General features: G+C 37.0%; 2 protein-coding genes across 2 annotated transcripts in view; one reads left to right on the top strand and one right to left on the bottom strand.

The window, feature by feature from the left end:
• The window catches only part of CSPP1 (centrosome and spindle pole associated protein 1), a 58156-nt gene extending 34876 nt beyond the window's left edge, over positions 1-23280 (top strand). The window contains exons 19-32 of the mRNA XM_084282205.1: positions 1428-1580; positions 3369-3481; positions 4684-4833; positions 5984-6139; positions 6939-7043; positions 8290-8356; positions 9714-9834; positions 10573-10718; positions 11844-11984; positions 15561-15601; positions 16906-16969; positions 20413-20522; positions 20902-21052; positions 22443-23280. Coding sequence (XP_084138331.1) covers positions 1428-1580; positions 3369-3481; positions 4684-4833; positions 5984-6139; positions 6939-7043; positions 8290-8356; positions 9714-9834; positions 10573-10718; positions 11844-11984; positions 15561-15601; positions 16906-16969; positions 20413-20522; positions 20902-21052; positions 22443-22669 — 1745 coding nt within the window. The 3' untranslated portion in view covers positions 22670-23280. The remainder of the gene's footprint in view (positions 1-1427; positions 1581-3368; positions 3482-4683; positions 4834-5983; positions 6140-6938; positions 7044-8289; positions 8357-9713; positions 9835-10572; positions 10719-11843; positions 11985-15560; positions 15602-16905; positions 16970-20412; positions 20523-20901; positions 21053-22442) is intronic.
• A 1833-nt stretch (positions 23281-25113) lies between these two features.
• The window catches only part of ARFGEF1 (ARF guanine nucleotide exchange factor 1), a 91079-nt gene continuing 88784 nt past the window's right edge, over positions 25114-27408 (bottom strand). Inside the window, exons 38-39 of the mRNA XM_084281245.1 lie at positions 26977-27094; positions 25114-26544 (exon numbers count right to left, since the gene is read on the bottom strand). Of these exons, the coding sequence (XP_084137371.1) occupies positions 26380-26544; positions 26977-27094 (283 nt within the window). The 3' untranslated portion in view covers positions 25114-26379. The remainder of the gene's footprint in view (positions 26545-26976; positions 27095-27408) is intronic.

Here is a 27408-nt window from a genome sequence, read left to right on the forward strand (position 1 = left end):
TATAAGAATTTTCAATGCATGGAACACTTACTGGATAACAGTTTATATATAACGTGTGTATATTTATATATAATTAGTGTCTGTTTTATGATACCTTAGTGGCATGTGGTTAAATTCACAGAGTAGTTTAAAAGTCTAAGGGTAAAATTCAAAGGCTTTGTGTTTTAAAAATAATAATAATAAAAAAAATTGTGCCCAAATAGTAAGTTTAGAAGCTTATGTTTATCCCCGGAGCAGATAAAAGTGATGACACTGTCAATCGATAAGCAACACATTTGAGTGTCTGTCTTCTTTCTCTGTGTGTTATGATAGTGTGAGTAGAGTGGGGCAGAGGAAAAGATGGGTAACTTATACTAGCCTGAAGTGTGTATATGCCTCTTGAGAAACTTATCTCTGTTTTTAAATGAAGAACCAAGAGAAAGAAGTTTCTTAACCTGTTTTCCTGAATTACATACATAAAGCTATTTTTCCCACCCTACTTTAGCAACTTGATGGATAAGCTGTAAGTCAAATGTCATCAAACACAACGTGCTGTTTCTCCCAGGTCTCTATTTCATGCAGTGTGACTTGTCTTTTATCTTCCCCAAAAGGGCTTTTGAGACTCCGATGCAAAAGCTGCTTTACAGAGAGAGATGTAGTTTAAAGGTTTTGGAATCTGTGTTTAAATGACTACAGTAATTCATGTTTATCATAAACACTGTTTAAAAAGATAATTCAAAAACTGCATGTTGGTCTTTTTCTGTTTTTCTTTTTTTTTTTTTTTTTTTAATTGGCCTTTTGAGTGTAGCATAATGAATATTTCAAGGTGAAATTAACATCTTTGATCAGGATTTTTATGGTACAATTTTGATGTAAATTTTGATGGAAAAGTGTTTTAAAAAACTATTGGATGACATTGTTTTGCTTATGTAGAGACATCTACACCTGGACTTTTACGGAATACATGAAGACCAAAATACACCTTTATGGTTTACTGTGGTTATTGCCCGTAACAGATATCAAATGCAGTAGAGAGTCAGTACTTAAATGCCAATACTAACCTGAAAAGTATTTTACAGCTCTAAGGAAATAGAAATGGGTGGTTTCTAAATACATACTTGTCAACACAGACTTGTCAAACTTTTTTGTCTTTGAGCTCTTTGTCTTCCCATTTCATAGCTTTTGTTGGGGTGGAGGTTTGCTGTGAAGAATCATTCCTGGTAAAAGAAAGCCAACAAAATAAATACTTCAATCAATGAATCCCTGACAACTGATATTTAACCTATAGCATATATATTCTTGCCTTTGCTTAAATTATTTGTTCCTGTAGTTGCTGTGACCACAAATGGTGGAGCTGCTGAAGCAGACCTGTATTTTGGGGAATCTGTGGTGAACATGCCTTTTATGAGAACAAAATGCTATAAACAGTTATTTCCCCTTTCCTTTAGCTGACTTGAATATGATGCACAAGCAAAATGAAGATGCGTATCATAATCCAGAGGCGAGACTATACGAAGATAAAAGGGCTATTGTATCTGTTGACCTAAGTTTGGCCTCCCCAAGACCTGAGAACGCAGAAGCATCTACAAATAAAATAGCAGGTTTTTAAGAACACTATTACAGCTCTAATTACTTATAGGTCTTAGTGATCAAACTCCTCTAGTTTCTTTACTCTTCCCTTGTAGTCCTATAATAGACGTAGTGCCTTCCACCACTGAAGTCAACTATCATGATTCTTTTGCAGACTTCTCTGTTGCTATCATTTGTGTGCACTGAAAAATGTACTTTCTGACCTGTATCATCAATAACAATAATATTTTAGTACTTGACAGTTAGGATTAGTACATTAGTTTTCTGGGTTCAATTTTATCTAATCAAATCTTGATACATATTTATTTTACTTTCAAATGATACAGTGAAATAAAACTGTACAGTAGGAGGAAAAGACGGAATAAGAGGATGGAGGAAGGTCTGCAGGTGGATGAGGTTGTAGGTTAAGATGAAACAGGTACGCTATGGTGGTTAACAAGTTCCAAAAGGTTACAGGTAAATTAGGTACGCGTGCAGCCCTGTGCGCTGCCTCCAAGTTTTAGGGATTTTGTTTTATTTCCTACTAAAAACTAATGCATCTTTTTTCTCTCTTCTTATGTTTTGTGAGATATCTAAGTGAGAGCTCTTGGGTACCAGGCCTGTCCCCAACCTGGGATGGACGAGGGTCAGGATCTGTCGTGATGCCCTTAAAATAGCCTATATGCTGTATTTCTTTCTCCTGTGCAAATGGTTTCACTTCTTTGTAAAGAATTACATGATCATTGGAACAGTGTGCTTACTTGGTTCTGCAAGCTCATGCTTTTAAGGCTAGGCTGTTGCAGTAAGCCTGTGCACTTGTATGGGAATAAGTGGATATATTATTTCTGCTTTCATCTCACTTAGGTGGTAAGGCATTGTGTAGGGAAAGGTAAGGGTGGAGCATGAGAACAGCTAGCAGCTGTGTTCATCTCAGCTCAGTGGAGCTATGGTGTTTGCACACCCCTGAGGCACTATCCCCTGGAGTAGACTTGGTAAGAATGAGGAACATATTGTGTCAGGTGAAATGTTAACGCAACTTCTTCTTTTACTTCTTTCTCCTCTACTTCCTGTAGAGATCCTGTCCTGCAGAGGCTGTTCTGATTGTTATCCGAGTTAATCACCTTTTGTAGCGCTTTTGGGACTGTAAGGTTATGACACATTCTTACCTCAGGGAGAGTAACTTGGCAACTGGTCCCCAGTGATGTTGTTTCCAGTACAGTGGAGGAAGTTGCAGAGATGGAAGAGACCTGACACTTCAAACTTCAGAGTATAGAAGGTGCCTTATAATGGCAAAGTTCAATATTCTGAGTGCTCAGAAGTCTATCTGCCAGATTTTGGCCCTGTTTTTTTTGTAGCATCCATTGCTATTTTACCTAATATTCCATGTCTAAAGATTGAATAAACCTAAGGAGCAGTACTATGTGTGTTAAGTCAGAGTAACGGCAAGCAATTAAGTTATGAAATGTAAAATCTTTGCTATTCTAATTAATTTAAATGTGGCATTTTTTTAAGAGATATATTCTACTGTGCAATCCGCAGTTTAATGTCTTGCTTTATGATATCCTGTAATCTTTTGTAGATGTTGTTTTGTAAAAAGACATCTGGCTTAGACATTGTTAATTGAGCAGTTAAAATGTTCTAGGCAGACAATGTGAAAACTGTTAATCACAGCTATTGTTTTCAGCTAAAGCCTTGAATTATGGCTGTCATAAACTACCTTGTGAAAGAAGTGTTTCAGATTCCTGCTTCTTCAACTCTGCCTTGCTGTCTTAAATTTGCTTTGATTTTTATCTGGAAACTTTTTTTTTCTCCCTCCTTAGGTTTTACATTTGCACAGACCTCTCCTTTTGCTCGGGGTAATGTGTTCAGCGAACCCCTATCTCCACAACAACTTAAGCGACAAGAGTCATACAAGAACTTCCTTCGTCTACAGGTGAATATGTACACCAGTTGTCATCTTAAATAGTAATAATAATAAAAAGAGGGGTTACGGGCAAAGTAAGTCATCAGATTCTGCTAACCAAAGACTTCCAGGCATAGCCGATTCTGTACAGAGGATGTGTGCTGAGAGCTGTTTGCTATTGAGTCTCTTTGGTTTTGCCTTATATGTAACAAATACCTATAAAAATGATGCTCTTAATAGTTGGCTTCACTAACTTAGATCATCATTTTTCCTAAATATGACTCTCTAAATATAGTTTGGAGCTCTCAAACTTTGCATACAGTGGAAATTTACGTCCATAAATATATAAAGAAAGAAAAACATTTGCCCTTAGATGTCAGCGTGCTACAAATGCATGTTTGTCAGAGTGAAATAGTGATCACTGAGACAAAAATGAAGTGAGATTGTTGTTCTACCAGTTCCTGTCTTCTGTCCATAAAACATTGCATATACTTCCATGGTATGAAAATTAAATATTAATTTAATTAAATGTCAATATCAAGGAAATCCTAGATAATTTAAGAGTAGAAATGTCATACAGTAGTTTGGTATGAATCTCCTTATAAAGAAAAGATTGAGTCCTTTTCCATGTACAGTGCTGCCAAAAAGAATAAAGAATAGGCAGACCTTTAGCTTCAGTAAGTCAGTACTGTGTCTATAAATATAATTGTGGAAATGCAAAAGATTATTGCTGTGTCTTTTTTTTGCTTGTTTGTTTGGGTTTCCTGTCTTCCATTATTTATTCCATTAAAAATGTGTTATTCTGGCATATCCAGAGAAGAGTAAGTGTTAAGGAATGTTCAGGTTTTACTTTCACTTAAAATCACTGTCCCTGAGGGTGTGCAAAGAAGGGATGGACCTGGTGCTTAGGGACATGGTTGACATTGTTAATAGGGAGATGGTTGGACCAGGTGATCTTGGAGGTCTTTTCCAACCTTAACGATTCTATGATTCTATTGTGGTTACAGTATATAAGAAAGAAAATGACCAAAAAGAAATGATAGAATATTGTCTCATTTAAAATGAATTTTGAAACTGAGTTGTAAGACTGGCTTTAGAATTCTTTCAGTTGATCCTTACAGCCTTTGATTGCACAAGTAGGGGTTCCAAATTCTGTAGAAAATCATGGTGGTAAACATTGTTTATCAGATTTTTGCTGTCTATTGACAGCTGAATGCTTCTTTATTTTCTAGATTGAAGAGAAGAGGCGTAGGGAAGAAGCAGAGCGAGAAAAACTTAGAATAGAAGAAGAAAAAGAAGAAAAACGACTGGCTGAACAGAGAATGAGAATTCAAAAAGCATATGAAGATGAACAAGAAGAGAAAAGAAGGAAAGAGGAGGAGGTGTAATATTTTGATCCCTTTTTTTTCACCCTAAAGTAACCCTTTGTAATATTTGCCCTCTAGATTAAGGAGGTAAACTGAGAAGTGTACTGTGAAATTCTTTGTTTTTAAAATGGTCTGTTAGCCAGAGGAGAGGTGGAAAATCGTCAGTATTAACAAACATATTCTTCACTCTTTATGGTATGCTACCAACTTGAAATACTGTTAAGTCTTTTAAGGAAAATTGCAGTTTTGTAATTGACAGTGGTGATCTCCTATTTAAAGGAGATTGTTAATGAGGCCCATAAAAAGCATTATCAAATCAATGAATTAAAAATAAATGCTTCTTTCATTAGTCCCTTACATCTAGCTCTCAAGCAATTATTTGCATTCTTAATGTAGCTTATTTCAGAAAGAATTATTTTTTTGAATTGACCAGGATGTATCTTTGAGATAACAATACCACTTGTTTTGGAAGAATGCCAAGGAAGTCTAATGAGTGCTTTTCATGGAGGTAAACTTGTGATTTAATTCTAATTGAAAAGCTTTATTTATCAGGTTTGGAAAAAAGGAAATAATCTGCATAATTCAGAATTGCATAAATAACTATAAGACAAGGACAATGTCATCAGAGTTGGAAAAAATCTTTGATTACCACGCGTAGTTTTGAAAGATCAGTTCAGGACATAGGACTTCAGAAATTCTAAGACAGAAATTCTAGATTCTTTTCTCTAGTATGTGCAATTTAGTTGGATGAGTTTTCTGGATAAGTAGAGCAGGACTAGCATAGTGTAGGAAGCTGACTGGTATCATCTTCACAGACACAAGACTAAAACTGTGACTGGATGATAACTTTTCTCTGTGGGCACTACTATTTTATAGCACATGTTTTGGAAACGACTCCTATGGTTTAGCTTCAGCTGGGGACACAAACTGGTGTTTATTGAAGTTATTAGAAATTCTGTTATATGTTCGCTGGGCCGGGACTGCAGATGTTTAATATTTGCATAACATGGTTTTTTATTTGAATGTTTGAAGTCAGCTTAATGAAATACGCTTTTCATTTCATGCTAACCACTTTGATGTGTAGCTTTAACTTCTCAAAGACAAACAAAGCAAAACTTTAAAAATGTTGAGTCTTTATAATGTAATAATAATGTTTCTATTACAGCGAAGATTGAAAAATAAAGAAATAATTCGATTAGATGAAGAGAGACAAAAAGAGGCAGAAAAAAGAAGAAAAGAAAAAGAAGAAAAGCAGGATGAACAACTTAAATTATATCTTGAGAAGGAAAAATTAGCAAAGATGGAAGAGGAAAAAAAGATGGTATGCTTCAGTTACTTTCTAAGATACAAATATTTTTCCTAACTTTTAAAATGACTGTTTTAATGAGAGAGAATGATTTCTTAGACCTCTGCCAGAATCGCTCCCCTGTTAGTCTCCCCAGCTACAGTATACTTAGCACACATGGAGAACAGCTGATTGAAAAACCAGACATACTACAGTGGAATGTTATCTTGCTGATCAAGTTTACATTAAAAATACAGTAAAACCATATACATATGAGTAAGCTGCACTACATATTTGATTTTTAAATCTGCTGTGAAGTTCTGTGGCCTGTTTTTGTTGAGGCCCAAACGCAAAAAGTTACATAATTTAGAGGACTAGATGGGACTGCTCATTATCAACAATGATGCTCTTTGTAATTTAATTATTTTCCCTTGACCTGAATGACGTACAAGTCCATCAGAGAAGTTTGACAGACAAAATCTGTGTAAAGTACAGAACTGTTTCTCTTTTATACATAACGTTTCTCTTAAATGGACAAATACAATGGAAGTAACTAGAGGAAAAAAAGAAGTATAACTTAATCATAGATGAATGAAAAAAATGCATCACAAAAAAATAGTACTTTTTTTTCTAGGGAGTAAATGAAATCTCATGAAATAATTTTTGCAATCATTTTATGAGGTTAAAAATTGAAAGCAAATTAAATACAAATTTATTTCAACACATAAATAAATCATTTTCCTGTCAAATGAAACATATTAACAAAACCCTTCCTGTCCATAATAGTTTTTTAGAATCTATAAGAATGTATTTTATCTTACTTTTCTACTTGCAGTTCTCAAGGCAGCCATCTCCCATCATTCCTGCTCTTCAGAACAAATCAGTAAGAAAAGAAGAGAGGATTCCATCTGCTGAAAGCCACATATCTTACTATACACAAGTATGATTTTTCTAGTCAACATATACTTATTTGTGTAAGACAGTGAAGTGTGTGAAATCCTACCAGGTTTTACCTGTTTGCAGCTTGTTCAGTGGAATGACTAGAGACAGTGTTTACTATTAGCCAGTCTTATACCTGTGATGTGTCATGTTCAATTTTATTCAAAATGTAAGAATTTTTTCGGGATGTCTGATTTTATTTTTTGCATGTGTGCACATTTTCTGTAGAGATGACCACCTCATTTTTTGAGGAGATGCTCTGTTCAGCTTACCAAGGGTCTAACAATCCTTGCTATCCAGCCAATGGAATTGATCGCCTTGCTCTGTGCTGGTGTGGCCTCACCTCAATTACTGTGTGCACTTTTGGGTGCTACAATATAAGAAGGACATAAAACTATAATAGAGCTGCCAAAAGAGGGCAGCAAAGACGGTGATGGGCTTAGGGGGGCAGTTACTGAGGTACCTTGGGTTGTTCAGCCCAGAGCAGAGCAGGAACTGAGAAGATAACTTAGCTCAGGCATGAAGTTTAATCTTGATTTCTAGCTGTGCACATTATTTTCTATTTCTGAAGATACAAAAAGATTATAAATCCTAATACAATTTGCCTTTCTTTTTTTTTTGCATCATAAATGAGTTACAATAGTGGTCCCAAGTCCACTAGATTCTTTCACTTTATTTAATCTTTCATGTGACTTTTTTTTTTTTTTTTAACTTCTTCCTGTGAGGAGTAGAGTAGAATAAATAATTATGATATTTGAATATCAGGCTACACTTCTGACTTTTGATTGAAAACTGTTTTTTAGTAAATGTACGCATGAACTGGGCTAAACGTTTTTAAAATGATTATGTCTGGACATGATACAGTGCAATTTCAGAAAATGTTTTAAGTCTTCTTATTTAAAACTGTTATTTTCCCAATATGTTACGAAAGTTCTGGAAGAAAGTTGGTTTATTTGTATGTCCTTGCAGCACTTAGTATAGCTGTGTCCAGATCTCTGAGTAGTGTCTTGTTAGTATTATCATAATGACTTGATTTATACTTTTAAAGTTCAGATTTAAAAAACAAAAACAAACAAACAAAAACAAACACAAAATAACCCTACATATTAACAACCTGTTAGGTTACTATTCTTTCTTCTAGTAACAGTGATAGTTAATATGAATTGAACATTTTGTTTCCTTATTTTATGTCTGTTATAGTTGCTTACTTTGACACATTAACATTTCATATTTATTATGGTCACTAGGATCCTCCACCTCCAAGGGCTCCTTCTCCACCTGTCCCTGCTAGAAGAAACCAGTTGCGTGCACTTGGTAGGTATTGCCTTTATTGCAAGTTCACTTTCTATTACAATTGAATTGGTCTCAGTTACAATTCTCATTTCTTTCCCTCAAAGGAATTCTTAGGAAGTTTTTATATATAACTGTGTATTTATTATATGACTTCATCAGGAAATATTTTTTCTGTTTAAAAACAAAACAAACACTCTTTGATAATGGAGTAGTGATCGTGGTAAGTGCTGGAATCTTTCAGTGACAGCTGTGGTGACTGGTTCTGTGACAGAACATTGCAGAATGGGAGAGTTTTGTATTGGCTGAGTAGTGGATTAGACTAGCAATCTGTAGAGTATTTCCTTCCTGATTTTTAAATTCTTATTTCCTTCGTTTATCTGCCTAATTCCTCTTTGCTTTCACTGGTAGTTTTAAAATTTAGACATGCAGGGAGGATCCTCTTTGCTCTCTCTTGATATGTTAGTTGTATTGGGAAGTAGCGGGTAGAAAGCAGTAATTTTTCTTCGGATACTTTTACAAGTATAAAGCTAAAAACCACATGGAATATAACAATGAGTGTTGTCCTACAGATGCAGTCAGCACCTGGGTCCATTATGGGGAGGATATGGCTCTTCCACTGTACAGAAGGAAAATGGGTTCCCAGTACAACTTTTGGAAATTGAGTGACAGACCATCTGTCATGAGAGAAATTAAGAAATATGAATTAACACGTGTTGGAGTATTTAAGCTAATAAAACTTGCTTTCCTACTAGGTTCTGGATGTGGGCTAGAAAATGGTCACCAAGATTATTTAGTGTGTTATTTTGAAAACCAAGGAATTTGTAGAACTTTTAACTTTTGAAGGAATGCTGTCCTGACTGCAAACAGACAGCTTAGACACAAAGTAGGCTTAAAAAGTCAGCATGAACACACACTGAAAGTAGGTGTTGAAGTCAGAACTTTTTAACAGTTAAGAGACTGCACTAGGCAGATCGATCGATCTCTCTTTTAAACTATCCAGTGGGAGTCAGGAAACAGAAATGGGTTTTATGTGCTGATAACCACCTCAACTCCTGTCTTCTGTCTCTAAGGACTGTACATTTGCTAATAGCAAAATAAGGTTATTTACTGGCAAAACCACTTGCCTCCTAGCTTTTCCTGTTTGAAATACAGTAAAACATTTCTATTGAAGTTGGGATGCTTTCTGCTGTTGTGGTGATCTGGTCCTTCTGCTGTCTTAAAATTCAAGCTCTGCCCTAATTTCTAGTTTACAAAATTATTGTGTTTATATAATCCTTGTTTCAATTAACAGTTTATCAGATTTTTTTTCACCTCACACTTCTGAGGTAGGCGGAAAAGTGTCTCTAGCACTTTTTACATTATTGGTGTTAAATTCCAGAGGAAAGAAAGAATGTGATAAATGAGTTATCAGAGATGAGGAAACAGCTCCGTAGCGAAGAGAGGCGGCTGCAGGAACAGTTGCTAAATGTGGCTAGTGATGATGATATACCGATTACGCGGTAAGAATTTCATCTTAATTTTTAAAAGTTAGCTTTTGCACAGTAACTCAAAGCTACTGTGTATTGGTAGCTAGTATTAGTTGGCTAATATACACAAGTGAAATGAAAACATAAGGGCATGCATAAACTTGTATAGAAAATTCTCTTCATTTTTCTAACGTATGTGGTTGGTTGGTTGTTTATTCCAAGAATCTTTCTAAATTTTAGTGTAAGAATGGCTGTACTGGTAACACTGGAAGTTATAGTAGTCTTAGAGAATGTTCCAAAAACAGATGTCAAACGTAGAATTTTATTGCATTACCTTTCTTCCTATAGCTTGTATCTGGAGTCATATTCCTATGACTTGTATCTGGAGACTGCATTACCTGATGAATAGTATACTGCTGTGGAAGTACTTATTTCCTTACAGAAAATCCTGCCTCTTTGATTTAAAACTTTTTGGTTTGCTTCCAAAATGTATTAGGTAATCATACCAATTAGTTGGAAAAGACTCATCAGATCAGCAGTATTAATTCCATTCCATAAAGAGGATTTTTTTTGTTTGTTTCAAGTAGATTATTCCTTCTTATAATGCAATATATAGTGTTGTTATTTTCAAAATTATTTTCTTGTTGCAATAGCTTTATTTAAGGAATTATACTAAATGAATAAATGATATAAGTAGTATTAAATTATGTTTTCATGGAATTCATGAATATCACAGTTTTAAACTATATTTTGTTTTACGCATTTTTCAAGTGGGAAGAGAGAGAAGAATCCAAAAGACATATTTGAAATGGCCAGACTTCGTCTGCAGGCTCCAGTAAGGCGACCTTCATCAAGGGATGCACAAGATCCTGTCAATATACAGAACATCTGGGATTTTAATGAACTTAAATACAAAGGTAGGTAGATCTTGTTGAGGAAGGAAGGCTGTGAAACATCCGTTATTATCTTCCATGCTACCCAGCATTTAAAGACAAAAGCCCAAAGCAAAAACCAGTCACTTCACGGCTTCTGCCCATACACGACACACTCTGTGGACAGCATTTTGTATGTGTGTGTCTCTGTGTGTGGCCATTTCTTCAAGTGTCTGCAGTTTAACTGTTGATACATAGATACTGCACCATGAGATGGTGGCTATGGCCAGTCACTGCACATCCACCTGACATTTAGTTGATGAGGAAACCTTTCAGATTTTTTTTTATTAGCATTTGTTGGCACACTGTATGTGGTCTTCTAAAGAATGCATGTAATTTTGATTGAGAAATGTTTTTTTCTTTTATAAAATAATTGTAAACTTCTATTAAGTTTGGATTTATAGAATACCTTGGAAATTTTGTTAAATTTTTATTATCTGATTCAATCAAGTCACGTAAAATTTATAGTTAGATTTTTAGACACACTCTAAATTTCTAATGCATTCTAGATTTTGGGGGAAGAAAGTATTACTCTTTTTCTGTAAGGGCCTTGTAACTAGATATCACATCCTGAAATTAAACAAGAGCTCAAGCCATTTCAAGTGAAGGTATGTTGACCTGCATCTCTTACACCTATCATAAAAAGTGATATATAGTGCCTTGTAACACTCTGGGAAAGAGCACACCCATCCTTCATTAGTTCTGCTTCTGGAGTTGGACTATTTTCCTGTCACGTACATGAGGTCCAAAAGAGATTTGGCATTGTAATATAGAATTATCAGTTAGGACGTGCACTTAGCTTCCAGTCCTTGCTTCCTAGATTTATTATGCATTTGGTACTGTGATGTTATTGAAAGTAGAATGAATTTGATTTTTACTCCCCAACAAAATATGATTCTATGTAACTTTGTTTCTACTCCAACAGAAAAAAATATTTTTGGTATTGTAGTAAAGTTATAAAACTGTTGCTAGGGTGGCTCATCATCTTGGTCATTGTCACCATTTAAAAAAAATGTTTCTTATGGCTTTGTGTCTGTATATGCTTCTTCAAAGATGTTTTTCAGAAGTATTAGTTTAAATCAAAATTGAAATTTCCTATTTTGGTTCTAGATTCTGAAACGCGCATAGGCTTGAGACACATGTACCCTGACCCTCCAAAAGATGATCAGACGCTAGAGATTCAACAGCAGGCACTGTTGAGGGAGCAGCAGAAGAAACTTGACAGAATGAGAATGAGGAGAGAAACAGGAGGTAAGGACTGAGATAATTTCAGTGATTTTGTTTATTGTTTTTGTGTTTGGTGTTTAAAAAATGCCAGCTCTACTTTTATTTCCTTGATGTTCACTGTCAGCACTGCAATACAAAAGAGGAAAGCACCAGAATGCTGAAATTCTGTCATAATGTAGAGCATGGAAGTATTGAATGGCTTTGTTTATTAGTGTGACTGCCTACTTTAAGTAAATTAAAGTAATTTAACTACCTTTTTGTGTTAACTTCAGAAAAATGCAAGAGAAAAGTAGGCTGGTAACTATTTCATAAGGAAAAATGTAGAGCAAAAAAATATATGATTTGTGATAGAAGCGTTAGCAGGTAAGTTGGTAAGTTCCTTATGGCATTTCTTCAGTTCTTCACTGAAGAAGTAGATGGCTTTGAAACTGAATTGGTTAAATTGCAGCCAATGTGTCTCTTTTTCCTGCTTTTTGTAACATATTAGATTTTTTGTAACATATTATTTTCAGTCATGATTTCACTGCTTCATAGTTTCAGAAATCTGTATCCTTAAACAGGTTTTGCTTTAGAAACCATGTATAAGATGTCATGGCAGGCTTGAGGTTCTGGAATTAAATGTTCCTTGTCTTGCTTGACAGAAATCATCCTATTATAATAAAATTTTAACAGCCTAACATAGTAAAACTTTTTTTGTTGCATATGATGAACAGTAGTGAGAAATAAATGTAATGCCCTGCTCTTGCATGCTTTGTTTAACTTCAAATGCAGTGTTCATCCAGATATCTTTTACAGTCGTGAAAAGAGTAGTATCCCAAGTTATTATTAATTAAATTAATTCAATAATTTATTATTAATTCAAATATTTAATTACTGAGGTGGGGCAGCAGGAAGTAAATGATAAACATTAAAGAGCTTTATGGAATACGGAAAATTGTGAGATGTAAATACGAAAAATATTCAGAAAAGTTGAATGCCTCTTACTATTGGTCATGCTTTGAGGCTTGGTGGTGGTGTTAGCAGTTCATATACCCATAGATGAGAGACATTAACAAAACAGATACCAAGATGTAGAAGGTGAGAGTTACTTGAAGGGTGTTTTATTTGGTACCCTGGTGAGCGTTGCAGGGTGTCCTGTTTCTTGGACAGAGGTTTTAGTGTTCAAGTGATGTGTGTAATACTGCTAAAGGTGTAATAGAACATTGCAGTCTCAAGTAAGCCTATCATTGTCATCATCTGAGCTGATTACAAGCTCTCTGGTATCACGTAGCATCTAAATTTTGTGTATAGGGTTGTCTTCAGTCTTGCCCTTTCCTGGATTGACTGAAACGATGAAAAAGAACTTGCTACCTTCAGCTGAGAACTGTGTTCTTGATTTTTATTTATTTTTTTTCTCCATTCGAATATTTTTCAATAGGCCAGTCTGAGAAGGCTTCAATCTAATGTTGTCTGGAGAGGAACCTCCGCCAGCTAGAAAGAAAATTTGCCTTTTTTCATTAATTTTAAGGATGAGCAGTCATTTTAGACAAAAGCTAATGCTAAATGGGTAATGCAAGCTTGAATGGTTACAACCTAAACAGGCATTTCCTGCAACAACTTAGATTAGTTACTCAAGCAGCTGATTTTTAAAATGACTTTCCACTGATGCTTATGGGGGATCCTTGAGCAGCCTTTCCTCTCTCTCAATCTCTCTTACAGCTTTACAACATCATTTAGCTTTATGGCCTGTCGCTGTGTACTGAGCGAGGTAATTAATTAGTTACCATGTTATCTCTATATTTCCAGCTCATTTTCCTCAGAGACAAGTTCCTCATCTTCCCCTCACTGAAAATAGATGAGTGGTTTTATTGTCTGATTCGAGGCAGAAAGGAAGATGAATTAAAGCAATATGTGGTTTTGTACTGTGGGTAAGATGCCGTATTGTAGGCTGTAGTGGCAGAGGCTTGCCTGTTTTCCTACGCTATATGGAAATGTCCTTTACCTTACATGCTTACTGTTATGTTTGTTTTTTTTTTTTTTTTTTTTTCTCTTTACATTACAAGAGAAATATTTTGACTGTTAGTGGAATCTGAAAAATTAGTATTTTTTATATGTCCAAAATATTTTTAAATGTTTGGTATTTCTCTATAAACAAGGAAGTTTTTTTTTTTGGTCTTCTGGATGATTATTTTTTGGGGAGACGGGAGAGGAGGCACAGGTTTGACATAGTTGTACTGAAGCTCTGGGCTCTGCTTGACTTAGGAGTGCCTTAGCAGGAGTGGGCTGTTGGTCAGTCCAGGAGGAGTGAAAGCCAGTGTGCTGTGATTTTGCGATGCTAGACAGGGTCAGCTACACACTAAGTAGATTTGCTAGACAAAGTTGCAGGAAATAGGAAAGGCATTATAAAATCTTCAAATTAAATATTTAAACTGTAGTTTCTCCTGTTGCTTGGGCTTGCTCCTTTGTATTTCCAGTCTGCATGAGATCCTGTTAGGTTAACGTTCAAGACGGTCACCTGTGCTCTCCAGACTGGGGATTTTTGTCCTTAGACAGGTACTTTTCTCTGTGAAATGATATGTATGCTAGGGAAGGGAGGATAATGTTTATTGGAACTAGTTGGAAGACCTAGTACTCGGAGTTCTTGTGTATAGTTTGGAAAATTTAAATTCTGTCTTATCTGGACTTAGTTAACCTGGTGTGCTTTCTCAGTTCCATGTTCTAGTTGCGTTAGGATTCAGCAGGGTGCAGAACATGATTTTATTTAATTTTATTTTAAAAAGTCTTGCTAGCTGTTCAGCTGGTTATCTTTTAAGATGCGGTAATTCAAATAATAAATGAGGATCTTAAGGTCTCAGTAAATGAAACACGAGAGGGTAAAACAGAAACCCAAGTGTTCATGCAGCAAACTTTTGCGCCTTAATGTGTTGATTTGATGGTTTAGGCCATGCTGCCATCTCACAAACAGACATTTTTCTTACTATTTAGACAACACTTGGACATGAACCATCTATAACAAGTGTTTACAGCATTGTTGTAAACACAGCACTGAACCAGTTCTTACTGTTGCATTATAGAGAACTTTTTTTCAGAAATCAGTACAATTTAGTGGGATTTTAAAGTTGAATGAAGCATAATTCTGTCTTCTAAAGGAATTAATTTCCAGTAGTAACAAAAATAGTTATACTTCCTTCTGCCGAAAAATGTGTTTAAAGTCAACAAACCAGGTTTTGAGCGATGCAAGAAATGGCTGATTTTGTTAGCTGTGAGCCACATTGTTCTGGTGTGAAAAGTGTGCTTGCTGATTGGGAGAGACTGGTAAGTGCAGCCCTAACAAGGTGCACACGTGCCCAGCATGCTCAGAAATAACATACTACTGAGTTCTGTTTGATTTTTCTGATACTACTTAAATTGACATAAGGAAACTGCCATGACCATTGCATTCAAATGTTTTGAAATGATTCATTAAAATATACAGAATTCTTAAGAAAGCTGTAGTAATGCATATATATATATATTTGTAATATTACAAGTTTTATCAGCATATTATGTTTTGGTATTAACCGTTTGTTTTTTTTTCCAATATTATGATTTTGTCCCTTGTGCATGTGGTTGTTGATGAAGATGATTCTGCTTCTGGCTGTAACCTACAAACCATGGGACTGGTAAGAATAAAAGTTTTTTTTTTTTTTTTTTTTTAAATCATATTACTTTGTTTTTTTCAAGTGTGAGACATAATTGTTAAATTCTGTGGCTTATATAGAATTTGGAGGAAAGAATAACAGGCAGGTAACAAGACAACAAGACTACTTATTTCTCTTGCTTGTTAATACAATGAATAACAGCTTCGTTACATTTGATGTACAAGTTGTTTATCTTTGTATACAGAGATAGTTCGATACTCAAACTTTTTTTTTTTTTTAATATTCATCTGTACTTTGTATTCATGTGATCTGGGGGCGTGAATTAGTAGCAAAAGCCAAGCCAGTAGCAGTTGCTGTGAATTTGGATGACTCAAGTGATTCACACAGCAGTAAATAATTAGACTTAGTGTCTCAAATTAGATGTTTATATTCTGATGTAGTGAGAAGAGCACAATAAAGTGCTGTCAATTTGGAATTTTTTTTACTAACCCAGCTATAGAACAGCAGAGTTCAGTGGTGTCTCATGGGATTGTGGGACCATGCAAGATAAAAGACTGTGCAATAGCCAAGCCATTCGCCTCAAGGATAATACTGTAACCATATACAGAAGGGGAACATTATTTAAATAAAACCCAAACCTTAATGCATTTTAAAGTTGTAAATTATTACCTGGAATTCTTCTTCAGAGCAGTGATTTACCGTAACAATTTTCTCTTGTTCCATTTCCTCTGATAGTTCCCATTACTTTGATTTTGGAGTGATTTTCAATATAAATTTTCCTAGTAGAATTCCTGTAACAAATGGTTGCGACTCTGCAATGAGCTGTAAGCCATGCTCTTAAGTGCTTGTTATTACTACACAGATATTTGCTATTTTAATGCCAGAGATTGTATGTGGTGGGATTAGTGAAACATAAGGAATCTTTCTTCATTTGATCAGAAGTTTGTACAAACCTTGGAAGCTGTCTTTAGGTTTGCACCTAGCGTTGACTTTTCTAAAACTCAAGCAGAGTGACTAGGGTGCATTTATTGGTGGATGTGTGGGTTACACAAAGCACCACAATAGTGGCCATGTGTAGATGGTTTCAGCGCATGATGTTGCTACAGAAAGTCAAAAAAACCAATGCTTACAGAGAACTGAACTATATTTAAAAAATGCATTGTTTTATAGCTATGAAGTAAAGCCTTTATAGCCTACAGAGCACTGCATAGCTGCTATTTATTTTGCAGAGCTTCAGCAAATGTTAAATTTCTATTATTTATCATTAGGTCTCCAAAAGACACAGCGACATCTGACTTGGCATGTTTTCTGTTTCCCTTTTGTAGTTCAGAAATGACTCTGATGAGTTTTTGAAGAATTCCCTGCTGGAATCCGACAGCGCTTTTATTGGTGAGTTTATAGCTCCCTTTAACTGTGGGATGATGCATGTACAAACACGCCGTTAAATATAATGATGTTTCTCTACAATGGTTATTGCTGCTTTAAAAGTTGCAATGGGTACAGCAATTGTGATTTTTAGTGTTATAAAATTACTACTCAACATAAAAATGTAGATCTTTATGGGGTTGTACTGCAATAAATTTGGGTAGATCATGCCTAAAATTAATGGTGCTGCTAAGTAGCCTCACACTACTTCATATCTTTTCATGAGAAAGCATCTTCCTTTGTAGTGCTCCGATTGGGATCTTAGTCTTGTTGAGGAACTTTATCTGTTTTGTTTTTGTGGGTTGTTTTTAGTGGGATATTCTGGGTTTTGTTTTTTAACTAAAAATCAGAAATGAGGAAAAAAAAAAAACACAGCTGAGGTCTCTAAGTGCTATTTTTCTATTAATAGGTATTACAGAGCCTTGAAATTCTCTTGTATCTTCAGTGGGAAATAATGTTACAAGGCTTTTTATTCTTTCCTGTCAGGGAAATGCAGTTGGTTCCTGCAAAAGCTTTTTAATGAAACTAGATATATTTCCATATCCTGATGATTATAATCTCTGCTTTTGCTTAAGAGCAGGATTTTTCGTTTGAAAAGTATTTCTAGCAGGTGCTGGAGTACACAGCAGAACCTGGCCTTAGGAAGGGCTTTCAGGATATTGCTTTTAGACTTTTCCAATGTATTTGGTACTCTCTTTAGTCTGCATTAGACTCTTCAGATTAGGCAATACTAGTTGTTATCTGCTGCCCAAATGATGAAAAGGTGTTTAGTGTCCCTTGATAATGAGGGTCTGGAATCTGTCAAAATATCCTGTGTCTAATAGTAGCCAGAAGAGGTGCCTGGGGAAGAATATGAGGAGGGCAGGCGTGTAGCGGCATTACAGAGTACTCTTCAGCCTCAAGTGCTTCGTGGCTGAGGGGCTTCCCGAATCAAATGTGTTTGCATTTAGTAAGTCACGAAAAGCTGGGTCCTCAGCAGGTTGCCTGCCATGAATTGGGATCAGAATTTCTGAATTCCTGTGGCTGTTTAACATCAGCAGCATGGTGGGGATGAACTTCCACATCTGTCACTGTGTCTTGTGTGAAGCATCTCCTGTCATCTGCTTCACCTGTGCAACGTGGTGCTCCCCGTTCTTTTATTAGCCGATTTCATGAAGGTTCATGGATTTTATAGTCCTCATTCTTCTCCTCCTCCTCCCTTTCCAGTTGATTTCTGCAACTTAGTGAGGTGGTGGAGTTAATGTAGGATACTATTCACACTTTTTTTTCTTTTTTTCCCCATAAATCATTTAATGGTTTTAAAAAACGTGTTCTGTGGACACTGACAGAAACTTTTTACTCTTTGTGCTATCTGGCTTTTAAAAACAGCTACTGAAAATTTGAATATGAATCTGGTGACTTCTGTCCCTGAAATGAAGATAAAAAAACGTTGTTATCAGTAGGCTACCGGCTCAGTGAATTGTGCTGACGTTTTCTGGGGGCCTTTTGGGAAGCAGTTTAACTTGGGGTGCATTTTAATAACGCTTTTCATTTCCTAGGAAAAGCAGTAACACTTTATTTTTTTTTTTAACACAAGATTAAAATATAACTCAATTTGATAATAGGTAGCAGCATCACAAATGAATTTGTCTTTCCTACAGTCAGAAATCTTAATTGGGAATAAAGAGGGTTATCAGTTTTTTTTTTTTTTTTTTTTTGGTCGCTTGAAACCCTACAGTTCGGTAGTGTTAATGCAGTGATTTGAAAGCATGGCTGCACAGCAGAAGGAAAGATGCTTAAAGGACCTAGTAGCATCTTACACTGACAAAGCACTAGGGGTAAAAATAAATATTTCTGTAGCTTCTTGTTTGTTTCTGTTGTGATAAATTCACATGCTTAAACAAACTGTTGTACTCTAATAGCACTGTCATGTTACTTTCTGACTCAAAGTCTGATAAATGGATTGTTAGCCATGTACCCTTCAAAATTATGCTTCGTGCTCTGCCTCTGGTGAAACTGGGGGGGAGGTAGAAGAGGAAAAGGGACTAAAATCTTTATTTCTAAGAGGAAAAAAAAAAAGTAATATGAACATTTTTTTAAAAATTACCTGTTTTTGTGTCTATGAACTTCCTTGTTATTAGTAGAGATCAAATTTGTTTTTCAAAACATAAGTATTGCAGGCTTTAACCATAAAAAGTTAATTTCTAAATTTAAGTTGAAGGTTATTGAAACTCGTGAATAATGAAATATTTAATATTTCATCACAATTTTGTTTTGAAATTGCTAGCAAATGAAAACAAACGTTACTTGCATGGTTGTGGTTTATTCTTAATATCACAGTGTCCATTAAAAAAAATAATTTAAGACATACTGCAGAATTGTTCTTTAGTGTGTGTACATGTGTATGTACATAGATATTTATCTTGTTTTTAACTTACTGTGTCACACTAGACTAAGAGCCTTCCCAAAAAAACATCATTTCATTGTCACAAAGTAATTGGTGGCAATGGGTTCTGTATTCCCCTTCATTCAGGATCCTTCCCTCTTTGTGGAGGCTGTGTTTTACTGGGGTATGAGAGGGACTGAACTAAAGCACAGAGCCTGCTGACTGCACCCAGCCAGCAGCAGAGCCACAAACCAGCACTCAAGCAGCAGTTACTGGTGCAGGAGAAAAAAACACTGTTTCAAACAGTTTGCATTTGAATTAGTTTCCAGAATTAGTAAAGGAAGGGGAAATCAGCAAAATAGTTTGAAGCAGAGACATCACCTTTGGCTTCATTTATATTATAAACATGGATTTAACCCCCCATACCACTGCTGTCATGTGAGATGTGATCAAAAAATTAGGATTTCTTTTTTTGTATGAACAGATTCTAACACTTTATTTCATGAAAAAGCCAGGATATGACTAAGATGTGATTAAGGAACTGATTACATTACCATAAATCCCATGCAACTTACTTACATGCATAATTTAGTACACTTGTAAAGCAAGTGCATTACTGAAATGCATTGCTGATTTCATTCCACCCAAACATTCTTGCCATCTGATTATATCTTTTGTGCTGTCAATTTGCCTCGTGTTCTCCCTTGTTCTCACTTGAGCACTCATTGCTTTCACGAAAGGTCTCGGTATAAACAAGATATGGTGAAGTCAGGCACTGGATTTGTGGGACGGGAAATGCCTGCTCTCTGTGGAAGCTATTCCTTGCCTTTGCTTGAAGCTCATCCCTTGCTGCTGTTGTGCTACCTTGGTCTTTTTTGTGCCTCTGGGTAGCACTGGTGCCATGCAAGAAGTCCGTGTTAAATATGTGCCTCTGATACCTGTGGTTAGGTCAAGCACAATACACTGACCTGTTTTGAAGCATAAATGGGTTTGAACACTGTAGAATTTTGGTCTCTTTGAAAATGATTTCACCTTCTTGCAGGTGCTAATGGAGAAACATTTCCAGCCTTAGGAGAAGTTAATTTATCATCACAGCCTGCACCTTCTGCAAGGGAGAGGAGACGAATAAGGAAGAAAGCATTGGAGTGCACTGTAAGTATGATAGCCAGATGGACTTAAATACGGAGGTAGAGCCCAAATCTAACCTGGTCAGACAGCTCCTGTGGTTCCTTAGTGGCTGGATGATACGGGTACTTTTAAAAAGGACAACTAGCTTATACATGTGCATTATTGCTGTGGTTTAACCCGGCAGGTAGCTGAGCACCACACAGCCATTCACTTAACTCCCCAGGGTGGGATGGAGGAGAGAGTTGTAAAAGGTAAAAGTGTGAGAACTCATGGGTCAATGTTAGGACAGTTTAATAAGAAAAAAGAGTAAACAAAACAAGAGATGCCCAATGAAGAAAATTAACCCTATCCCAGCCAAAAGCAGCTTTACTGAAGGATTTGTGTATGTTTGTGTTTTCGGCAGGAAGATGTTCCACGAGACCAGACCCCGTTGCTGCAGCCTGACGACTTCTCTTTGCACTCCAACTTCAGCCTTGATGTCGATCAGATGAAGGGCAAAAATGAGGAACGATTGCGCAGACTGACTGAACTCCAGCAGAAGTCTGCTCACCTAGGTATGCTCTGTGCATTAAAGCTGATGTAGGAAATGCTAATATTAAGTAATTACATTAGCTAGAGGAACAAACATTAATATATGGCCTGTAGTTAACAGGGAGCATCTGCTTCAAACAGGAATTAGTTACAGAGTGCTGTACCTGTTGCAAGAGGTTGCCCAGAAAATTTCAAGAGTATTTTAGAGTAAACTTAGAAGAGCAACTCCTGTCTGATCAGCCTGGACAGGACTGTGGTACAGACAGGACTTCTACCTGTCCTGTGTATATTGTACCTCACGTGGCAGTGTGTCCCTGCTACCAGGAGGATGTGGGTATCCAGCTGCATAACTGAAATGCTACTGGAAAGAAATCAAACTTCTGACTGATGTTGACAAGATGCCCAGCCTTTAATTTAGCTGATGCAATTTGTGCTAATGAATTCTTTCATATGAGACTGAAATCTTTTTTTTTTCTTCTTTTTTTTTTTTTTTTATTCAGTAGGGCAGTTGCTATGCTGTCTAGGTAATTACAGTATCAGTGTCCTTTTTCTAAACTTAATGAGAGTGTAGATGATGGCAGGTTTTTTTTCTGATTCTGTTTCTATGGGTACTCTTACAACCAGCTCATTTTTTTTTGTTTATTATAGCCATTTTACTGTGATTTTTCAGTTCTTAAAAAAATAACAAACACAACCCAAACCACCATTCATATTCATTGCTTCTGTATTCTAAACAAATGTATTACCCAAACCCTTCACTACTTTTAGTCCATCCAAACATTTTTGCCCTGTGAACTCCTTTTGCTTCTCTGCCCTTGTTCTCTATCATCTCTTCTTTATAATTGTTCTTACTTCCAGCTTCTGGAAAATTTAAATAATTACTTTATCTTAGGATGCTTTTCAGAATGTCTGTGCCTTAGTATTATTAGCTGTGCTGCAATGTGATGTGTACATTCATTTGCATTTATGCTGTTTACCAGTGTTAAAATACTTCTCTTTCTTGGGCTTAAAGAGGCTGTCTCTACAGGAGTGGCTGTAACGCTGTAATTTAATGGCTTTATATTTATATAGGCATATATGCAGTAGCAGATCTGAGTCCTCTCTGCAAGAGGAGGCTTTAGGAAAGCAAGAAGTCTGCCAGGTGCATGCCGGTTGCCTGTACCTGCCCCGTGTCAATCTGATGTGGGGAGGAACGGTTGGCATTAGCCATGGAAGGCCTGCAGGATTTACCGACTATGCTGGGCCCGTTCCCCAGAACATCTGAAATGTGTGTTAAGTAGAAACAAACGCCACCTGAAGGCATTATGCCTTGTGCCTTTATTCCAGATGACCATGTTCAGTGTGGCAGTGATGTTGTGACAAGCTGCGTTAAGCTTTTTCTCCTTCAACATGTTTGCTGCCCTCTTTCCCCAGGTGACAACATTTCCTTAGGGGACACGGACGACCTGTTGAAGCGCTCTCCATCCAAGGACGGCCAGCGGCCCGCTTCTGGTGACTCCATTGCAACAGAGCCCTGGCTGCGCCCGGGCACTTCGGAAACGCTCCGAAGGTTCATGGCCGAGCAGCCGAGCCCAGCAAAGCTTTCCCCCGAGAACACGCTGCTGCTCAGCTGGCAAGGCCTCTCAACCGCGCATGGCTGACCCAAACCCGCCTCAACACCAGCTGTGCCTTTCCACGGGGAATGGACTGTCCCGGCCCGTCACTACTGCACTTTTATGGTCTCTCATAGGGGTAGTTCTACTTCATGTAAATAGCGGGGAGCTCTCTGTGTGTAATTTAAATGATAGCAATAATGAAGAAAGAGACGCTGCAGCATAATGGAGACTCTCAGAGCAGGGATGTTTACGCATTACATCACAGTGGAATTGGAGTCATAGTCCAGTGGTTTTTGCACTTTTTATTCGAGTTAGTTTCAGCCTCAGATGATTTACCAGAAAAAAACTGTGTGTGTGTGTGTGTGAATTTGATATTAAATCAGAGTTATTTTTTAGCTTTGTTTATAGCCTAACTCAAAAACTGTTTGGAAAGAGGAGCCCAGCAGCAGGGGTAGAGGTTAAGCTTTTACCAAAAGAGTAAATAACTTGCGAGGAGGGCACTTGCTCCTTTCATAGTGATGAGTGCCTGCCCTGCTCAAAAGGTCAGCAAACAGTTTTATGGAAAAAAAAGTCTATTAGCATTGTATCGTATGTTTCTAACTTGTTATGTGCTGGAACTGCAGATAGTGTTGCATATATTTAATTTATGTTTCCGATTTAAGAGTTAATAAATTATTTTGTTACTAAAGACTGTGAAAGACAACTTTAATTTTCATTTATCACTTGCTTCAGCTTGCTGTTACTAATGAACAGACTAGAAAGGCCAAGGCAGTTCTGTGATGAAGGCAGGTAACAGATGCTTGCTTAAGGTTGTGGTGCCAAGCTTCTTTGTGCATTTAGCATGTTTCTTCCCAGCAAGAAGTGCATCAGTGTTACTCATCAGCCCAAACGCTTGTCACATCCATCAGTTTGGGTAGGACAGCAGTGGCTAGAAACACATCTTACTAGCATAACAGGATACCCAGGCCAGCATATGAATTCTGTACATCAGGGCTGCCTGATTCTGAATTTCCCAGAAAGGTAGGAATCCCAAAATAAGTTTAAGCAAAAAGAAAACTTTTTACAATAATCAGAGTCCCTCACGCTGAAGCCCACCTTACATGTCTCGTAGGTCAAAATACATCACGTGCCAGCCTTCCCCTGAGTTTTGATACCTGCTAACTCTTCAGGTGCACTGCAAGTTGGTGCGAATCAGTCACTGTATAACCTCTTGGTCCTTCAGAAAGGATCCTCCCCATCTTTCCTTCACCTTTTTCTGTGTGTCAAAAGTTCAGTTACTCTTGCTTGTCAGGATTTGAGAAAGAAAAAAGTAGGGAAGTCTACTCTGCAAAATAAATGCAGCTACAACCCCCTGACCTTCCCTCCAGTTCAGCATGAATAAAACAGTATTCCTGACACCCAGTCCCCTTTGCTGATAATGACTGTGGCTGTGAGCTTGTAGAGAGCTGCACGTTGAACTTGAGAGCCAGAGTAGCTCATACAGTTTTGGTACTTCAAGAACTAGAGAGGTAGGCAGAAGAGTAATAATACAGGGGCTCTGCTTTCAGCGAAGAGAAGGCTAAAATGGTATTAGACATTTTCCACTCAAGCAATAAAATAAGATAGGGCATGAAAAGGCCATCTACTTAAAAATCATTACTAAAACAGGAGCTGCACAAGAGAACAATAAAGCAGTATGGATTAAATCAATAAAACCCTCACCAAACTCCAGTAGCTATTGTACTCAGTGACACTGCATGCTGAATCTTGACCACAGATTTAAACAGGAACTAGGCAGATAACATGGCTAAGACACATGAAGGGCTGTTAACAGTGCCCTGGCTACCAGTATTAAGAACACATCAAAAACGGTACCAAGGACAGTTTGGTACAGGCATGAGGGACAGGAGGACATGATTAGGGATGGGACACTTTGGGCTTGCTCTAAGAATTATCAGTGGTCACTGGCAAACAGGTGAGCAAGACCTCAGGTCTGGCCCAGTAAGGTGGTTTGAAATTGAAACATTACACAACAAATTGGAAAATAATTAAAAAAACAGCCCACTAGGACAGACTGTTCAATTAAAATTAATTAAACTCACCTCAGTTCTCCAAGACCAAGAAATTCAATTTGCTTTTGCTCCACCCCAATTAACATTATGAGGGAAGAACTACTCACAGGTCATACCTTTTAATTCCCTTCACTGGCTCCTCCAGAGCTATTCCACTGAGCTGCTTACGCTTGCTTTCAGAGCCTGCTGCAACGTGCTACATTTCCCTCCTCTCTCAGTTCAGCAGGGAGAGACAGGTTCATCCCACGCTGAGGTCAGGCTCCCTCATCTACCTTCTCAGTCTCCATATAAGAACTTGCTGAAGAACAACCCAATTCCACTCTTACTTACAAACCAAAACACCCCCAATGGCTGGGGTTTCGTCCTGGGAAGCATGAAAAGCACAGGAAGCTATAAAACAAGTGCTGTGGGTTAGCCTGGTTTTGATTGCACTGATGAAAGAGTTCAAAAACTTTATTGACCTATAACCTGATTAGAATATGCCAGATGAGAACCAAATATTGTACAGAAAGTTGTACAGAATTTTTTTTTACATAGAAAACTTTACATATCTGTACCATATACATTTTGTCCATCTGAAAAAAATTTCTACATCCATTGTAATACAGAATGCTTGACAATCTTGTCTTTTAACCATCAGAGCACAATTCACAGTATGAATACATTGCCAATAAATTTAACCATCCCCAAACCATGCCAGATTTGTTACTTGAATATATTCAACATTAAATTCTGTACATAAGAGTGAAATCTACATCAAACAAAAAACATGTGACAGCAGACACAACCTAGACTTGTTTGCAGTGATTCAAGTTCCAGTCCTTGAAGGATCATCATTTCAATGGCTCATTATATTGAAAAGCCCTAAAACAAGTATATTACAGGTAGTTATGTCAGTCGTGATATTTCTACCTCTGTTCTTGACAAAAGTCAGCAACACTAACTGCTGGGCTACAATGAAACAAAAACAAAAACAAAGAAAATCACAACCCCAAAAAAGAAACCCAAACTTCTAGTGCATTTGGTAAACAATAAAGTGTTATGGGTTTTCAGCAAATCAATAATACAGAAATAAAACAATTCAGGAAGAACTGTATAGTGTTAGAGAGTTTATATTACAGACCTGCATCTCTGTACATTTTTCACAGAAGGATGATTACCAATGTCTCAGACAGCCTGAGTGTGCAAAAATCTTAGAATAAGAATATCAGACATAGTTGCTAAATATCTTTTACCATGAACAATAATCTCCATTTTCTTTTCACTATAAACATTTTATCCTTCAAAATACAGCTCTCCTGAGTTGTACTTCTTGCAGAAGCTCAAACCTTTACATATATAGTTCTTTGGGTACATTTTCCTTTCACACCCTCCATAAACATCTGTTGCTATACTGCTGTCTAGGACAGTAAAGGATATTGCAGCCCGTGCTGACGAGAGGACTGTGCTAAAAACCGGCTCTACGCTCAGCATGAGCCAGGTAAGAGAAACCGATAGAGATAATCCATCAGGAAATAAAGGGACTGGAGTGTTGCAAGCCTTAATTACAGTTGTAAGCATCTGTACCATTAATCCTCGGATACACACTGCCAGACAAAGAAACCATTGTTATGGATACCCAGACAGAACGGCTCAGCTACCTGGTCCTTTTATTTAGCTGAGGAGTACAAACTTCTAAACAGAGCAATACCCAGTCACTCTCTGCTACTGCTTGCTTATTGCAGACTCTTGTTCTGGGGGTTGGGATATCTGAAAAACCACACCAATCCGCAGAAAAAACCTTCGCAGAACAGCTCGAAGTTCAGGAATAAGATCAAACTGCATAATTTCACACAACAGGGGATAGTAGAACGATGCATGAGCCTTGAACTGAGGAGAAAACAGACAGAAGAAGTTATTCTGATGCATCAATACACCTCAGAAGCCCCGTTCAAAGTGAAGAATTTTAAATACCCTCCCAAGTCGAGGTGAGAAAGCCACAATGACAAGCAGGAACATGGTTATAACTGAAGCTGGCAGTGCTAGAATAAGACGGCTGTGAAGCATTTTGACAGATCGCACTAGCTACACACAGATCCCTACAAATCCTCGTTCTGCAAAGGAGGAATTTTTTCCTTATCAGTTAAGTTTTTTTTGTTGTAGTTGCCCCCCTCACTGGTAACCATCAAGTGCTGTTGCAATGCAGATGTAGATTCCCACAACAAACACTGCCTATAGAGCAGCAGGAACTTTACAAGTATGTGACTGTGTGTGATGAACCAGTCTTGAGCTACTTATTACCTGAATTCCAAAGTTACTTACCCTTTCATCACTTATCTTCAGGACTTTAGTCAAAAATAGCAGTAGCAGATTAGTCCAGGCTTCCCGATGACTTTCTGATGTAAGAGTGAGAAAGTAACTCAGAGCCTCACTGCAGACACTGGAGAGAAAAGACAAAAAACTAGTAAGTAACATTTTATTTTGAGCTCTACTCCAAAGAGAGCTTTGGCATTTTAACTACACCAGTCTAGAGCACTGGTGTGCAGCAGCATCATTTTATGAAAAGTACTGCAAGCCTGACTATTGATAAAATATGGTGATTTTGCTCAACTGAAAACCAAAGTCTTAGGACCTCACTGTTTGCAGTACACTTAATGAGGAGTATTTAAATGCATGTGACAAAATGATATGTAGACTTTAAAAATTAAGCTCATGCTGATGTAATTAGGTAGTTTTTCAGCTTTGCTCCTTGGT

The sequence above is a fragment of the Netta rufina genome, assembly GCF_964035555.1.
Source record: "Netta rufina genome assembly, chromosome: 2".
NCBI classification, from domain to species: domain Eukaryota; kingdom Metazoa; phylum Chordata; class Aves; order Anseriformes; family Anatidae; genus Netta; species Netta rufina.